Source organism: Dermacentor albipictus, chromosome 5, assembly GCF_038994185.2.
Source record: "Dermacentor albipictus isolate Rhodes 1998 colony chromosome 5, USDA_Dalb.pri_finalv2, whole genome shotgun sequence".
Lineage (NCBI taxonomy): Eukaryota > Metazoa > Arthropoda > Arachnida > Ixodida > Ixodidae > Dermacentor > Dermacentor albipictus.
The window spans coordinates 130,438,248-130,456,463 of NC_091825.1; the positions used below are offsets into that span (position 1 = coordinate 130,438,248).

Consider the following 18,216-nt stretch of genomic DNA (forward strand, 5'->3'; position numbering starts at 1 on the left):
GGACTTCAGATACAGCCCCAATTTTTCAAGTTATCGTGCTCTTTTAATAAACACTTTGAGCCTGCTTGCCAAAAAAGGAGAAACAAAAATGAGTACATTCGGTGACGCTAGAGATTTAAAAGCATTCAAGTGTTTTAGGGTAATTTTACCTCCCTGGCACCCTTCGCACAAGCGTGGAAAGTGTGAAAAAGGAAAAAAAAAATTGCTGCACGCACACATTATGCATCTCAATATCAAAAGGAAGCAAGAAACCTTAATTAACTTAGACTACTATGCAATGCAGTGTCACTGCAAGGTGAATCTGAATGTGAATTTGGCCTGCAGGTGTGGCTGCATGGTGGAGCTCTCCGAAATGCTGCGAAGGTGCACTTGAAGCTTAAATTCATGTACATTATTACCAAGTAGAATTCATGTACTCAATAATAAAAGCAAGAACCCTGATGATGAATATCATCCTCCTTATCATCACCTTATTCATGTCCACTGCAGAATGAAGGCCTCTCGAAGCGGCCTCCGCTAACCCTTGTCCTGTGTCAGGCAACCCCATTGTATGCCGGCAAATCTCCTAATTTCATCACACCACCTAATTTTCTGCCATCCTCAGCTGTTCTTTCCTTTTATTGACACCCATTTCTGCAACTCTAATATGCCACAGGTAATCTACCCTGTGCATTACATAGCCTGTACAGCTCTGTTTTTTCTTCTTATACTTTTTGAACACACTAAGAAAACATTGCTGATTGGTAGAGGAGGCTGCTGTGAACATGTTAGCCAAACATTATTGCTCTGCATGCAGCTGGATATTTACTATCCAACATCAAAAACAGCAAAGGATTGCTTGCTTTCTTTTTCGCAAGGTTGTCAGCAGCTATGCCCAAGCAGCCAAGCAGCTAGTATTGGCAGATTCCGTGACTGCAATGGCATTCTCAGCAATGCTATACAATTGCTAATTTTGAGTTAAATAAATTAAAAATGAATATGTCTGCAATTTCAAAAATACCGAAAAGTACTTTATCTTTGCACTTCTTGTCTGCACACGACATTGGCGCGCAGCTGCATCTGCCACCCACAGCCTTCGAGACTGCCCCAACGTGCTGCATAACGTAGATACAGGGACGAGCGCTCTCACCGGCGCAACACTATGTAACTGTGTGGTCTGATTTGTCTCTGTAAATAACTTAGCTACAAACGCCCAAACACTGATCTCACATCTAGAGAGAGCCGTGCACGCCTCAACCATAAGTAGCGTCGTAAAGAAAAAAAACAAATGAAAATGCCCAACTTGTGGGTGGTGGGGGGTATTGCCCCTTGTCATCCCCTTTGTGTAGCTTCCAGCGCACCAGTAGAGACGAAAGGAGAGAGAAAGCTGCATAGCAGTGCGATAACTACCTGTTAACTCCATACATAAAGAATTCAAAAAATTTTTGTGGCAGAAGATTAGCGAGTCAATGTCCTTTAATAGTGAGGTGATTTTCTTATTACTTAGAAAGGTATTTCAGGGCTCCTTTAACGTCAACTAGAATGTTGGCTACTACCGTTTGTTGTCTAGTCCCTGCCGTCTTGTCTCTTAAGGTTACCCCCAACGCTTTTGGCTCCATCGTTTGTTGCGTGGTCCTCAACTTCTTTTCTAGCTTCTTTGTTAACCTCAATCTTCCTGCTCCACAATTTAGTATTGGTAGAATGCACTGATCAGACCCTATTCATGGATAGTAGTAGTAAGCTGCCAAGCATGACTTGGTTATGTTTCCCACATATGCACTCAAACCCTAGTGTCCTCCATAAGTTAGCCAACTTGCTCTGCTTAAAAGGGAATGCAATTGCAAGAAGCTTACCAGGAACCTCTCGAAGTCCTCTGAACATCTGAAAGAGTGTGTCAATTGTGTGCGGTTGGTAGCGGCGAGGACATGTAGCCACTGCCCCAGCCAGGCCCTCCAGCAGCAGAAACCACACATGCAGCACTCCTGTTGGCCGATCAAGCTCTTCCAGGCTCACGGTCTGGTCAACGAAGGCGGGTACTCGCTCTTCAGCTATTTCATTCTGGGATGAGAAGTTCAAGCTATCAGCTAGGCCAGGAATTTTTCTCCTGACTGCTGGTTTCAAACAGCCCCACCATATTTCTAAAGGTGTCAAAGATTCCCTTTATCCTTGATCCCAGACATACATGAAGTAGATGTTACAGGTGTACATACCTTCAAGAAATATCCAAACTTGGTAAAGAATTATGCATGATTTACCACACAAAGATAATAGTAAGAATAGCCATACATAAATGCAAATGGTACATATTTGTTTCTTTCCCTACCGTAGATGAGCTGAGCTCGTCCGCACGGTTTGTACGGCTCCCACCGAAGACGAGTTGGGCTTGTCTACGCTGAAACAAGCACTTGCGCATTGCCACAGTCAAGCTACCGTGATAAATGTTGTTAGTTCTTTTTGGCTTCAAAGATGGCGCAGTAAAAAAATGAAAAATGCACTCAAAGCTTCCATTTTGGTCAAGAAACATTTCGACGCTGGCAACTGGGATTTAAAAATGGCACTGTCCTTTGTGCGTGCATGTGCCAGCAATGGCTCCACTCCGGAAAAAAGAAAAAACAATTTTTGTTTGCATAATTTTTGTCGAATTCGGATAATGAAGAAGAAGTTCAATTTTCTTCCAAGAGTGGCAGAGGCGATAATGAGCAGCACATCTTCTCCGAGTCGTCAGATTCGAACAATGACAGCATCTCAATGTGTCGGCAGTGGATGCCAATAGATGCAAAGAACCACCCATCGGCGCCTCCAAGGTCTGTTTTCATGGTCGCACCTGGCATGAAGGTACCTGTGACAGAGGACGGGAACTGTGCGTGGTATTTTGAATTGTTCCTAACGAATGAAATAACAGATTTAATTCTCCATGAAATCAACCGCTATGCTGAACAGTTTCTTACCCAGTGCAACTTGAGCCATATGTTTCAGAATTGACTGCGGAAGAGCTCAACATGTTTCTGGCGATACTTATTCTTCAGGACTTATTCTTCAGGGGATAATTCCAAAACCAGAAATTTCTATGTATTGGTCATAGAGAGCGATCCTTCGGACGCCAATTTTCAATGAACTCATGAACCTTCATTTTGTTGACAATGAAGCTGGCCTTGACAAAGAAAATCATCCTCAGCCAAGGCTGTGGAAGATCTAGCCTGTGTTTGAGATGGAGTGTTGCCGTGCTGTTTACACGTCAGAATGCGATGTCTCTGTTGATGAGAGCCTACTTTTGTACAAGGGGAACCTCGCTTGGAAGCCATACATGTCTCTCAAAAGGGCCCGGTTCGGGTTGAAGCTTTTTTGCTCCATGAGTTGGCATCTGGGTATGTGTCCACTGTGATTATATACACTGGGAAAGCAATGATCGAGAGTAATAGGAGCATCTGTATAGGGACAAAGGGTAAAGTACAAAGAACAAAGGGACAAAGGGTAAGACCAGCCTTTCACTGATGGAGACACACCTTGATTGTGGGTACTGCTTAACAGTAGATAGCTTCTCCTGCCCTCCTCAGCTGTCGATTCTCTTACCAACAAAAGATATTCTATAAGAAGGTGTTCAGTCACATTCTGGACCTGGCCACATTCAATGCTTTTGTCATTTTCAAGAAAGCTGGAGCTGGGAAAAACACACACCTAGATTTTCGACTGAATCTCGAGGAGGCACTAATCACTGAAAACTTCCGAAGTGAAACTCGCAGCACGAAAGGAAGGGTGTCCGACAATTTGGTACCGAGACTCCTCGCTTGCCACTTTCCAAGGTACCTCCCTTCCACTGCAAAAAAACAGAAGCCAACAAGATGCTGCTTCATCTGCTTGAAGTGTTCAGGAAAAGATGTCACAAAGACCTCCAGGAAGGAACCGCATAGTTGGTGTGAGGAATGTGGAGTAGCACACCGCATTATTCCGTGCTTTAAAATGTACCACATGTATGAGCCCTACTTGTCACAGTATTGTTTAAGATTTCCAAGAGACATTTTTTTGCAGCAATGACTACAGAAAGTTGGAGACTCTCCACTGTGCAGTGCAATGAAGCCAATCCTCTGTGCATATATTCAAAAAAATATTTTGCATGTGTATTACAAATAAAGTGCTTTTAAGGATATTTTTGTATTGTTTTTGGCCAGAAAACTCGGTAGGGAAAGGGTTAAAGCAGAAAAGGGATGTGCAATATCGGGAAACTGGAAAGGATCATCTTGCAGAACCATAAATTCTAATAAAGCTTTTTTTTACCTGTTATTTGAAGCTTGAAACCAAACAACTTGGCTGACACAATATGGCATCAAAAGTACCTCAGTGTTCTGCATGCATTTGTAAATGCTTACAAGCCACAGCAAATGCTGCATGGTGAATCTGAGAAAACTAATGTGCCAAATGAATCAGGAAAAAGGAGAGGAAAATCTGAGGCAATATGTGAAAAAATCGAGTGACATAGAGACACACAAGATCATACACAACTAAATACTGGTATAACTGGCCTTACTAAAATATGGACAATGTCAGACAATGAGTACCAGCATTTTTGTGGCACACATCTGTACTATCACCTATAGCGCTTATGCATTATCAGCAGACAGCAGGCATGCTACAGTTATCTACGAGCTCAACTGTTGCTACTAACAGATCCAAACTCTCTACCAAATGTTTTCTCGGTAGGTTTTCGTTAGATAATTGAAAATTACAGTACCCAATAATTCAAGTTTTTGTCAGTCTTCTGAGATACAAACGAAGCTCTTACTGCGTGTGCCTTTTCACATATGCCAATTAGTGCCAGCCAGGTAATATGGACTCTCACCTGAATGTACCACACCTTGCTGGCCCCCTCGTCATTTGCGTTTTCGTTATCGGAGTGTTGAGACACAGAATCTGGCTCCTTGAACAGAATGAGCTCCATGTTGGGCAAGACTGGATCTACACAGTTGGGCTCAGAGTTTAACTTGATCCTGCATAAGCAAAATAAGAAGAAAACATTAAGGAAAGCCTTTACACATGTATGAAAATTTGAGCAACTCCCACATCAACGGCAGCAAAATTGTATAAGAGAGTTCGCGCAACCTTTGGAAATCTTAGGGATCTGGTTTCCCACTGCCTGAAATCTAATCAAGAATTTGCAACTGCTTGCCTACAGCAGAGCCTTGCTCAGTCCTTCGTCCTCTGCTCACCCAATCTACACACTGTGCGGGAGAAACATACAAGACCTTGCTTCTTGAGAATGGGTAGGCGCGGGACATATCTGGCTGAAGAAAGCTTGCAGTTCGGCAACGTAGTCGGCAGGTGATGGCATAGGTGTTTTGGTGGTGGCGACAAAGAAATCGCATGGAAGGCATAGGCGAGTGCCGTAGACTAGCTCAGCCCAGGAGCAACTTAGGTCGCTCTTGAGTGCGGCTCTGATGCCAAGTAAGATGAGAGGCAAATGTAGAAACCAGCTCTCCGGCGATTCATGCGCCGCAAGGGAGGCCTTGAGATGCTGGTGAAAACGTTCAACCAGTCCATTGGACTGTGAGTGGTAAGCAGTTGTGCAAAAACGTGTCGTTCCGAGTAGTTCGTTGAAGTGTGCTGAGTCAAACTGCCGACTGCGATCGGTGACTATTGTGGACGGGCAGCTGAACCATGCCATTTATGTAGACATGAAAGTTGCTGCAACAGTGGGTGCTGAGATGTCAGATATAGGCGTCGCTTCTGGCCACCGTGTATAGCGGTCGATGCATGTCAGTATGTAGTGATTTCCTTTCACAGGAGCGAGAGGGACAACGAGGTCCAGGTGTACGGTGTCAAAACGAGCATCCAGTGGAACAAAAGATGTGCAGGCAGAATGGGGTGATGCTGGATCTTAGAGCGTTGACACGACAAACAGCAGCAAACCCAATCGCGAACATGCGTGTTTAGCCGAGGCCAAACGAAACGACTGGAGAGAAACTTGTGTCGCGCGTACGCCAGGATGCGACAGGTTGTGTATGGTTTCGAATAGACATCTGTGAAGGGATGCCAGAATGTATGGTCTAGGTGTGTCGGCAGAAGTGTCGCAGACGACGGATGTTCTATCTGGGGTCACAATGATGTCCTCCAATGTCAGGGACGTTGACGAATTCCAGAGCGTACGAAGTTCGGTGCTGTAACGCTGTTGACTGGCGGGTAAATCAACATCGATGGTGAAAGGTTCGGACGTCAATGTGGAAACAGCAGTGACGCAACTCAGAACGTTGGCTGGAACGTTGCTGGTGCTCTTGATGTGGCGGAACGTTGCGGTAATCTAGGAGATGTAGGAAAGGTGTTGACTCTCGCGAGGCGAGTAACAGGAAACCGAACTATTCATAGCGTGCACAAGGGGCTTGTGGTCAGTCAAGACAGTAGATGCACGGCCTTCTAGGAAACAAGAGAAAATGTCTGATAGTTAGGCAAACGGCAAGTAATTCACGGCCGAACATGCTGTAGCGGGACTGCGCAGGCTTCAGTTTCTTGGAGGAAAAGGTGAGTAGATGCCATGCATTGTCGATGAATTGCTGCAGAACGGCACCAACGGTGGTGTTTGAAGTGTCGGTCATGATGGCAATGGGCATGTCTGGCTTTGGGTGTCTAAGCAGCGTGGCGTCGGCTAGGGCAGACTTGACTCTTGTGAAAGCGTCGGTGGCCTCTTCAGTCCACTGAAGCACTTGTTTATGTTTGTTTAGCAGCAGAGCGTCTAGCGGAGCCATAAGTCGTGCGCAATCGAGAATGAATCGGTGGTAGAAATTGACAAATCCAAGAAATTGGCGAAGATTGGCGAGTGTGGTCAGTCAGAGAAGCTTTTCTATGACGCGAATCCTGGACGGCAGTGGTCGAATGCTGGTAGCGTCGACGATGTGACCGAGGAAATCGAGTTCGGGTTGACTGAATTCGCTCTTGGCGGCGTTGATGACAATTCCTTTACTGGAAAGGCGTGAAAACAACAACCGCAAGTGGTGAAGATGTTCTTCTGCGGAAGAGCTTGCAACAAGAAGGTTGTCAATGTATGCAAAAATGAAAGGCAAGCCTCAGGTGATGGAATCGATGGAGCGCTGAAAGGATTGGCCCCCGTTCTGTAAAGTGAAAGGCATGCAGAAAAATTCAAAAAGACCGAAGGGTGTGGTGATGCCACTCTTGGGAATGCCTTCTTCAGCGACCGGTAGCTGATGATAGGCGCGAACGAGATCGATCTTAGCGTGCAATGTTACAGTGAAGTCCTGAATGTTCGGTAGAGGGTAGTGATCAGGAACTGTAACATTGTTTAGTGCCCGGTAATTGCCGCATGGGCGCCAGTCTCCTGTCTTCTTAGGTACCATGTGAAGTGATGATGCACAATTACTGGAGGAAGGGCGGATGATGCCAAGTTGCAGCATGCGTCCGAACTCTGCGCGAGCGATGTTGAGTTTCTCCGGGGACAAGCGCCAGGGTCGGAAATAGACTGATGGGCCAAACGTGATGACGTGATGGCACACATCATGTTGCACCAGTTGCGTCCAGTCTGGCAGGCGCGTCAAAGTGGGAAACTCGCATAAGAGCATGGCGAAAGGTTCGTCCAACATGGCAGAAATAGGTGTGATCGGTGATGTGCCTGATGATGGGACGCCAAGAACGGATAGCTGGGTCATGGAGTCAATGAGACGGTGTCGTTGAACGTCAACGAGGAGTCTGTAGTTGTGCAAGAAATCTGCTCCAATGACTGCACGATTGACGCCTGCAACCAGGAAAATCCATCGGAACGCTTGTTGAAGGCCAACAGAGCGTGACGAGAAAACTCGAACCCTGGTGCCATTGACGGCTTGCAAAAACGACACAGGTGTCACTTTTCGGTCGTAGTGGTTTGCAGCGAGAATGCTGGCAGTAGCTCCTGTGTCAACTAAGAACCGTTGTCCCATAACTCTGTCCGTCACATAGAAAAGGCTAGTTGTGTGTTGGGCTGGACCACTTGTCGCCATTAGAGGTTGGCTGACCTGTTTACCGGCCAAGTGCAGAGACGCTGACATTGACAAGCATCGTTTCCAAAATGGCGGTGGTAGTAGCAAACTCCAGACGTTGTAGTTGATGTTTCATTGCAGGTGCCCGTACATCTTGATTTGCTGGAACTACAGCTGCGTGGGCGACGAGATGACGTGCGGCGATGTTCCGCTCCACAGATGATACGTTCCAGGCACTCACACAAGAAGTTGAGCGGAGATTGTGCTGCTGAAAAGCAGCGAAGGCTTTGCAGGGCGATTGTATTGTCACCCGGAGACAATGCCGTGGCTGCGATGATTGGCGTGGCTACTTCCATGACTTTGTCGGCCAAAGCGGCAAGTCCGGTAAGGTCCATGGTGGTGGCTGTCGTCAGGAACATCTGCACGTTAGCCGGGAGTCATTGCAAAAATAATTAGCGCAACAGCACAACGTCGATGGATCTCACGTTGTTTCCGAGCAGCTGGCTCATTTGGTAAAGAAGTTGACTAGGCCATCGGTCGCCAAGTTCTTCAACGGACTGAAGTTGCTTGATGTGAGATGATACGCTGTGAAGCTGCTGTACGCTGTAGCAGGGCTGCCTTGAGATCGTCATAGGCGGCAGTAGACAATGGGGAGTTCAACAAATCTGCTACTTTGTCAATGGCGGCGGGCAAGAGCGCTGCAATGGCGTAATGAAACTTTGAGGCTTGAGAGCGGATACCAGCAACTTGAAATTGTGATTCGGCCTGAAAAAACCACGCCAGGGGATGCTGGTCCTAGTACTGTGGGAGGCGCACAGCAATGGCCGAACAGGAGGGCTCACCGCATTCCTCGAAAGGGTTCTGGCCTTGAGCTCTCGTAGCGTTGGTCTTGCCCATGGTTGTCTCTACCACAGGAGCGTATGGTAGTACCACATCCATGGTCACCAAACTGTGGTGACGAGCGGCCACGTAGACTGGTAAAGTCTCGGGCTCTCGTGGGAGAGGAAAAATTGACACCCGATCTCTTAGTGTAGTCTTTTTTTAATCCCTTTCGGAACGTTAGCCCATTCCGGAGCGTGCCAGCTGCTCATGCCTCGTGTAGACGCGAGCGCCTATGGAATCCTCATGTGACGTCGATGCTGCTGTCGCTACGCACGAAAGTATATTCACTGGCGTAATGCAACGCAGAGTTTTTAAAATGTGAAGCATATGGATGCCGACATTTGACTGGGAAAGGACAGACCTGAATTGTAATGCAACAATGCAACGCAATGATCTCTGAAATGATAAAAGCACAGGGACACTGGGAGAAAGCAAATGAACAGCTAATTAGGCAGGAGATGTGTCACATAGTACTTTTAAAGGGAGTCTACTCTGTATATAATAGATGGAAAAGGTTTGCTGAAATCTTAACAAATACACAAAAAAAAAAACTTACAAAGGGAAAGAGGCTCACCTGCGAGCTGAGTGGAAGACGGGACATGCCGGCATCAGGTACATCGAGGAGAGCATCTGGGCACACCTCTCCAGGTAGCGCAGGGCAGCTTGGCACAAGTTGAGTGGGATCACCTCCACGTCTTGAGCAAGGCATGCCTCAGGGTCAGCCTGGTCTTGCAACTCAGCTGAAAAGGTTTGAGTGACAGGAGGCTGTGTTGTCAGTGATGTACTATTTGACTGACTAAATTTATGACATTAACACTTGGAAAACAAAATGAAAACAGAAAATGTCACACAGTGACAAACGAATATATGATGAGCTCAAAAGTGTTATAGGCCACAAGTACCTAACTCTGGTACGCAAAATCAAAATACTGTAGGCAAGTTCAATTTCACAGATGACAAAGTGCCCTGTCATGTCTTTATGGCCTACCTCCTTTGTGTCCCAACTCTTAGATTACACAGATATGCTTCCCAACACCACACAAGAATTCAACAAAACACACATCATTACACATCACATCAAGTATACAACCTAAAACTGCCACCCACCAAACTGTAAAAGGCAGCCAATGGACCTACTTTGGTCTCCTAAATTCACAATTTGCAAAAAAATTTGTCCTGAGAGCACTGCATAGTGAGGGGATGGAATCTAGGTTCAATGTATGTCTCAGGGACCATGAAGTCTGATTTTCAAGAACAGCAAGATTCCATAGGTATTTAGTAGCATTCTGCTTCTGTAGCATTCTGCTACTGCCATGTAACATTCTGCTACTGTTCGATGGATTGAAGTTTGTTCTTGCATAAGCCTTCCTCTAAACCATGTGGACTTCCACAAAATTGACTAAACCCATTTACTAGCTCTGTTTGCTAGCTTAAGGTAACCAAAAGGCTATAAGTTTTTCTGCAATGCGGAGTTCATTACAAGCAGAATTAATGTTTTGATGTCAATACACAGCTATGTATGTTCATTTGTGTGAAAGCCCTGTGGAGCATGGCAGCCACTGATGACTAATGTGTGCACCCCAGACGAGGTGCAAAATGTAATGTCATGAGATGAAACGGCGCTGCCATCAGTGTTCGCGCAGGCAAAACAAATGATCATGCTCATTGCCCAATGTGTGTGAGTGCACTTAAGTGCAGTAGAATTCCGTTAATTTGACTTTGATTCATTTTTTTTTGTTAATTTGATCCAAACTGAAAGTACCAGTTGGCACTTATGCATTTCTATGTGCCAATACATCCATTGCTTGGATCCTGAAACTGGCCTTCGCAATATAATTTGAACTTGACTAGTCAGCATGCATGCTTGCTCTCCCACAGAGATTGTTTGAAGGCACTACTATCCCAAGCACATGGGTGCATAGCCACATGATATTTTTCATATTTTATGGGTTTTCTTACTTCACTAGAAAAAATACAAATGCAAAGTGCACCTTGCTGGAAACATTTCATTTTTGACACTTCTTTCGGTTATCTACAACTCTCTATATTCATCTTGACGATTAGAACAATAATTAAAAAGTCATATAATTACTTTTAATTAACTAATCAGATGTCAGGAAATACTGGTGATTTCCCAATTGAACTTGAAACAACATGCACCCGATCTTATTTGCGTAAAATGAGCCATCTTCTTTAAAGCTCGGTGTGTGATAACTGAGACAGCCTGTATATATGTGGTATTACAGTGAACCTCACCTTATAATAAACCTCATTTTATTGAATGCCATGATTACCAGAATGGAATTAGGTGTTCTAAAGCTTCGTGATGTCGAAAGTCAATTCATATCTGTTCTATCTGCCCATAGCCCTGCCACAACCCAACTAGACACTTTTTTAAAATATGCATTGTAACACCCGTTTCATTTACAAACAAGCACCTATGCAAAAAGAAGAAATTGCTTTTCATTGCATGCATGATCGCCCTAGCCTGTCAATGACTGAACAAGCACATTCATTATGCTCCTCTCTACATTGTAATTTACTGCATCACTTTCTTTGTACTAGTTCTTACAATCTTACCAGCTATTTATTGAGCAAACATTCTTCCCATCATAGGCATTACCCTAGCCTGTAAGGATACAGCAGATGTGAACAAATAGGTATTGTTAAGTGCACCCCTTGCAAGTTTGGAAGGAGGTACCTGGTCCTCGGACATGCTTCAGAAGACAGAGGAGGCAGTCCACAGCAGCATTAGCAAAGACACTTGGATTGTCCGTGCCAAGGAAGGCATCAAACACGTCAAGAACTACTCGCAGGTGATGAGTTCTTTCCAGCTGTTCTCTTTCTGATATGGCACTACTGGTGGAGCTGCCATGTTGACTGTGGGGTCCTGCTACAGCACATGGCATACGCACAGCCCGCAGAGCACCAAACAGTGGCCGCCAACCAGAGCGAATCTCTGCAGTTGATCCTTCGACAAACTCACAGATGCAGCTCACAATCTGAAGAAAGAAAAAATTGTTTAAGGAGCATATTAGTGGCTGTGCAATATTTTAATACCACAAGGAAATGATCTGCCTGGCCACCACTGGAGCTCTAATCACTAAGAGAGACTGCCTATTAATCTGTCCACATGAGTTTTCATTGTGAAAGGAAAACAATTTTTTTTCTAGTGTCTTGGTTCTGTACACCCCCCATGGATTATGTCTGTTTGGAAAGTCAGAAATTAGTTAAAGACTAGCATCGTGTCCTGTGTCCTTCTTGTTATGGTTCTGTGTCTTTTGGCACTAGTTATGATGTTTCAATTCTCATTATATGGCGCAACCTCATGCAGGTGTGGAACCTGAGAGTGAAAAAGTTATATGTTGAACTCTCACCTACACTGTCTCAAAGCCTGCTTAGCAGAATTCCTTAAATCTCATACATTTTGAGTGGCAAAGCACACCAGAAGGCATTTGCGTGAAGCAATGCATTTGTGTTTAAGAAAGCTTAGCATTACACAGTATGCGACAGCATAATGTGTGTTATAGATACTTAGCACCCTGGCAGCCTACCTGTTCCTGAATGTCAACGTCACAGAGCTCCAGGCAGAGAATGTTCTCAAAAGGCTTGAACAGCGCCTCATTGAAGTGGAAGTGAGGGAGATCAATGTGTGTCGACAACAGGGCACCCACAATGTCATGGATTGAAGCCACTGCCCTCTTGGCAATCACGTGGTCCTTGTGACAAGCCACCTTAGGGAAGAAATGGCCCTCATTAAAGGCAGTTGAACCCATGAATTGTAATTATGCATTGCGCTGTGACACCCAGTGCTTAACAGCAAGTCTATACAGAGCTAACACACGATTTTAGGATACCTGAAATATTTATGTTCAGAGCAGCGAACAAAGAAGATAAGGATTTCTTATAGGATCCTTGAATATGCGCCACTTATTTAATAGCTGCACACTAAAACAGCCCATCCTTAATAATTGAGCTCTAAAAACAATTTGTGACTGTCTCTGCCATTGAGCACCCTTGTATTCCTTTTCCACTTGGAGTTAGAGACATGACGACTGTCTCGAGCACCTCAGTGGCACCAACCAGTAGCACTGATGCAAAGCTGGCTGCTGACCTGTGCTCCTACCAATAGCACCAGCCTCGCTCTGCATCACAACATCAACACAATGTCCACACTGGCAATAGATCACTCTTACTGGCCTGTGCCATATGCTAGTACCATACATGACCGGTACAGTGCAAGTGTCTGTCAGTGTTGTCACCAAGGCCTTGATACGAAGACAGCCTGAGTCATCAGTCCACTGTCCAGCTGCCTGTTACATGTTACAACACGGGTACCAAGATGTGCATCATCCCTTCTCCGCTAGATGTTCACCTATGTTGTCATGCCACGCCACCTGCCACAGCCATAATGCGCATGCTGCACTGTTTCTGGTGGTGTTGAATATGCTAATGCTGCTGGGACGCTACATAATGTGGCAGATCATGCAGACCATGTATATCCCAGTCTAAATCTCAACGTGCACACAACCCGCACCACTTCTGATATATGTCACGAATGTTATGCAGTGCCATAGCGAGCTGTTGCAGGGTTTATTCACAGCCAACCTCACTGCCAGAATTTCACAGTTCACAAAGTCACAATGGGATGGGTTGTCACTTAATTACTAAGCCTTCCAAGTCTCAGAAAGAGAACTCACTTCTACAAAGTGAGGAGCCACGACACTCCAGGCCTTCATGATGTGCACTAGTGGTCGACCGCCACGGGAACATCGAAGCATAACCTCGCTCAGTCTGTTCAGCAGCAGCACAGGGTGGCGAGCGCTGATCGGGGCGCCATGGTTGAACAGCTGGTTCCGGCTGGCAGCACAGAGCTCCGACAGGAAGTCGACCAAAGCACAGAGGTTCAGCTTGCCAGCTGCCTCATCAAAAAGCCTGTCCAGCACAAACAGAGGGAAAGACCCTGCTTATAAGCATTCAGGTTACACTCTTTCACTACTCGTAGTGTCTCTAGAGGGTGTCGCAACCATCATGCGCATAGTTTAAAAAAATATATTGATTATATTTGGTGAATAGAAGTAAGTATACAATGTTCCCGGTCAGTTTGATGGACATCTGCAAGTAATATTTATTGTTGATGACAATAAACTGCTCAATTGTGACATCTAACTCATAAATTAGTGTTCCAATTGTGAAGATGTCAATTATAAAGTCGTAGAAATTTACTATATCAAACATCAAACTGGTATGTTTTCAGCAATATGCTAATTGCAAGTTTATTCTTTCCAGTTGCAAAAGTAAGTGCATAAAATATGAAAAAAATGTCTCAGTTTCAGCAGAGAGACAAAGCATTGATTGTGATAGCAAATTATCAGAGAGCTATAGAAAGTAAGGACAGTAGTTTTATCGGCTGTATAAACTTCTAAACAGTCGCTTAATAACCAAATTAACAAGCATGGTGTCATGCATGCACAGGCAAATATGAACACATATCACTTGATGAACACGGACACTTGCTGTCAAAACGTCCGCGTGAAGAAGCGTGGCAGCAGCAACGAGAAATTGACCTTCGTGCTGTCTCTAAGCGGCAAGAACATAGCACTCACAAAGCCATCACCTCTTAATGCACCTAGACTTTGTCCGCATCACAGATCACTTCTAAAATAGGGCCCATATAGCCGCGCTCAGCTGCACCATACGCAGTCGCTTATGGATTAGAACACCCACCTCCCTACTCCGGCAGTGCCTTGCACGTGATCGAAGACAATGCACTTCCTTCTCACCTTACTCCATTGCGTGTGCGAGACTGAGCCAAGATACTCTGCTCACTCTCGCACGCTTTCACTAGCACACAAAGTGTACAGTGCGTGGCCACGATGTTATTGCATTTGGACTTTATATGGAACATCGCAGTAATGCCGATGACAGAAATGTGCCTGAAGTGTCCGTAAAATTGCTATAGCAATAATATACCATGCGACCATGCACCAACCTGCCCCGAAAGCAGCGCCATCAAGCAGACTCACCAGGAGTTACTTGGTGCATGATAGTTGGGACACCCTGTATATACACTAAAGCCTATAGAAATAATAGACATACTGTTGAGATATCAAAAGAAACCTAAATTTGGCAACCAATGGAAGTTGCCAAAATTCTAGCTCAAAATTAAGGGGGAAGGAATTGACCTGCACTTATATTGTGGCTAGAAAAATAACCAGTGATCCGTTTGACCAAGCGAGTGGATATCAAAGGAAGGAGAACACAGTGATGGGTGGCAAAGAATCAGCTGCACTGATGAAGACTTGCAGGTACATGCTTGGTGTGGTTAGTATGCCAATACATTAACATTAACAGCAGAAAATTCAGACAGGCACTGAGCCTAGAGTTGGCTTTTCGCTGGCACGACAACAATACTATGCAAAAACCCTGGCCAACCAAGGTGGGCATGTGCTCTGCAAAGTTGTTGAATGACCCAACCACACGAGTCAAAGCAAATGCACACACCTGTCGACCAGCTGCGAGAGTGCTTCTATTAATGGTTGCAGCTGCTTGCCCACGAGGATGGAGGAGCCAGTGGCTTGGGTGGCATTCTTCACCAGGTCCCCGACATTGGCGTTGCCCGCATGACCAACACCAGGCATTGACAGGGCTTCCACTGCCATTTCCTCCCTGCATATTGAACGAAGTTGTCAGTTACTTTGTTGACACAACCCACATGTCCCAAAAAGCTCCGTACAATTATAAGGGATCATAGGGACTTTCATATAGGAATTCCAAATGACCATGTGGGATTAGTAGTGATGGAAGTAATGGGGCATACAGATGTCTGAATGAAGTGCACAAAGGTTACCATGTAGACTTCACGGCCAAAGGATCCAAGGAAATTTGTGACGGTCTAAGCAGGGTGGACCGTAACAAAAAAAAAAAAAAAACATCTACAAGTGTGCGCAGTTGCAAAAGGCACTTTTCCTACAAGTTAGCTGCGGAGAGAACTGCCTTATAGTATAGTTAATGTTTCATATATACATATACAAAGCAGATCCCACGTGCTATGGGAATCGCTATAAACGAAGCTTCTTGTTGGTGTTGGCAAAAAACATAGTTCTTGTTTAATGCCAAATTGCACATATAGAGCGCACGAATAAGTTGGTAATATTTTCACCAAAAAACACGCAACTCACCATAAAGTTTTGGCGCTTTAATGTGTGGATCTTATACCCAGAATATGAAAGACTCCAAGAGAAACTAACTAATTTATTTGCATAACAAAATGTTAAAGAAAAAAAACAGCCATTTTTTTTTACTGGATCTACTTCATATTTACAATGACACTAGCATTTTAGCATGTTATCAGGTTGCACAATATGTTTACTTTTGTGTATTACACCATTTCTCCATTAATGGCAACTAGCAATGAAAGTAGCATATTACTTGTCAAATTTAAATGCTTTATTTTTTGTTTCTGAACTAAACTTTATTGTAGCTAATGTTTTTCAGACTGGCATTTTCTTTCACTTTGTTTGCCTGAAAGGGAGCTCTACAATAACCCTCTTTGATCGATCCTGCATCTCAGTCCTTTCTGCATCTCAACATCGGCACCTCGCACCTTCTTTTGTCTTGGCAAAACTTCAGGTACTACTATACTCTTGTAAATTATGAAAGCTACAATTGGTAGGTTTGTTATAATGGTACAGTGAAGCATGTTCACAGGCTACAGATTAAAAAAAAGAGAAAAATAACTATGAGAAGCAACATTTGCTCATGGCTGGTCATGTACTGCGAGCACCCCGCACCAAGCATGGACAAACACCTAAAATTATGAAAGAAAATGCGTGTGTGTGAGGGGGGGGGGGGGGGGGGGGGGCGAGTGTAGAAACAGCTTAATCAGTGAGCGGCGCTCCAGAACCCTTTTATAGGGCCCGTCACCAGGTCTGGTCACTGAAAATAGACAAGCAGGGTTGCGTAGGTCACATGGTGCCATTTGTGTCTGCAAAGTATGAAACGGCTGCATGGTACAACAATGGCTGGAATTTTGAAAAGAAGCAAGTGTGACATCTTTTTTAAGTGCGCCCTGCCTCTAGCCAGAGAGTCAAGGTTTCAGCGCAAGCGCTTCTACATAAGACACACATCCTGCAAAGTCACTTATTATGGCACGTGACAATAATGAATCATCCAATGCATAATGTGCAACACCAACCAGAAGTGGACCACATAGCAAAGAAGGAAGAGAGAAAAAAAAGAAGGAGGCGGGATTTGTGGCGTAAGTATGATGCAGTCTCTCGACTGTGGTATGGGAGTAGGCAGGGAAGGAATGTGGCTTGCAGATCCTCTAATAATTAACCAATAAAAAAGTTATTGTCGTAATAAGTTTTCTAGATGTCATCCTCAAACTTCCAGTGCATAACCAAAATTTGCAATGGGGCCTGGTGAGGGGCCCTTTTAGCTAGACATAAATGAAATTAATGAGGCAAGCTACACGTTTTGCGAAGAGAAACCATGACAAGGAACATTCGACTGAGGGCAAGGACGGAGCTCACTCAAACTGCTCAGATGGTGGCTGAAGCAGCAGACAGTCAGAGGAAGGCTGGGGCTTTGGGCTCAGTGCCTGTTGAACCTTTTCACCCCACGAGAAGGAGGAGAGCTGCAGCTTCAGGTGAGAAGACCCCGAAGGTGATGAAGAGGTTGGCTTAACCTGGAAGCAGCTCTGTTCCAGCTCCAATATGTAGCTGCAGCACCTGAACATGTACAGTGCAGCTGAGCCTCATCATAATCAACACTGATACATAGAAAGTTATCAAACCACCATCGTGAGGCAGGGACTCTCGACAACACTTCAGCCACCCATTTTTCTATGCTAAGCATGCCCATTGTGAAGACATCCTTCACATTGCAGTGCTGCAGAGGTGTGGCAGCACTTATGGTAGCGGAGCTTAACAATGCCTACCCTAATCTAATTTAACGTAACACTGCTGCGTACCACAGCTAATGCCTAGATAAGACATGAAGGCAAAGAGCTGGTCCCCATAAATATAATCTACAGGGTAGACAGCTTGGATGGCATATGGGCATATTTGTATGAAGTACCACTGAATTGATATGTGTGTACTGTCATGGACAGCTTTGCAAGCTGATTGGTAGAAGTTGACTAATGACAAAGAGGCTGCCATTCAAAGTGGGGACTGTGACGGTTTCAGAAGTTTACTCGACAAGTGAGTGAGATAAGTGGCAAATTTGGGAAACACAGCCTTTGCTGCTTGTGTTGCAGCGCACAAGTCCCATGACAGAGCCTTGCTTACAAGTGGAGAGGTGGTTTACATGTCTTCAAATTTATTAACGTCATCATTTCATATTATTTTCCGTTTCTTCAGACTGTACTTTCATTCTTCCAGTAGCCTCTTTCTTA

General features: G+C 44.8%; 1 protein-coding gene across 2 annotated transcripts in view; it reads right to left on the bottom strand.

The window, feature by feature from the left end:
- The window catches only part of LOC135906376 (brefeldin A-inhibited guanine nucleotide-exchange protein 3), an 84,353-nt gene that overhangs the window by 36,711 nt on the left and 29,426 nt on the right, over positions 1–18,216 (bottom strand). Inside the window, exons 20-27 of one of the 2 annotated variants that reach the window (XM_065437744.1) lie at positions 17,351–17,548; positions 15,318–15,482; positions 13,514–13,748; positions 12,368–12,547; positions 11,515–11,815; positions 9,388–9,553; positions 4,814–4,961; positions 1,833–2,037 (exon numbers count right to left, since the gene is read on the bottom strand). In XM_065437744.1, coding sequence (XP_065293816.1) covers positions 1,833–2,037; positions 4,814–4,961; positions 9,388–9,553; positions 11,515–11,815; positions 12,368–12,547; positions 13,514–13,748; positions 15,318–15,482; positions 17,351–17,548 — 1,598 coding nt within the window. The remainder of the gene's footprint in view (positions 1–1,832; positions 2,038–4,813; positions 4,962–9,387; positions 9,554–11,514; positions 11,816–12,367; positions 12,548–13,513; positions 13,749–15,317; positions 15,483–17,350; positions 17,549–18,216) is intronic. The other variant, XM_065437745.1, reaches the window with a different exon arrangement.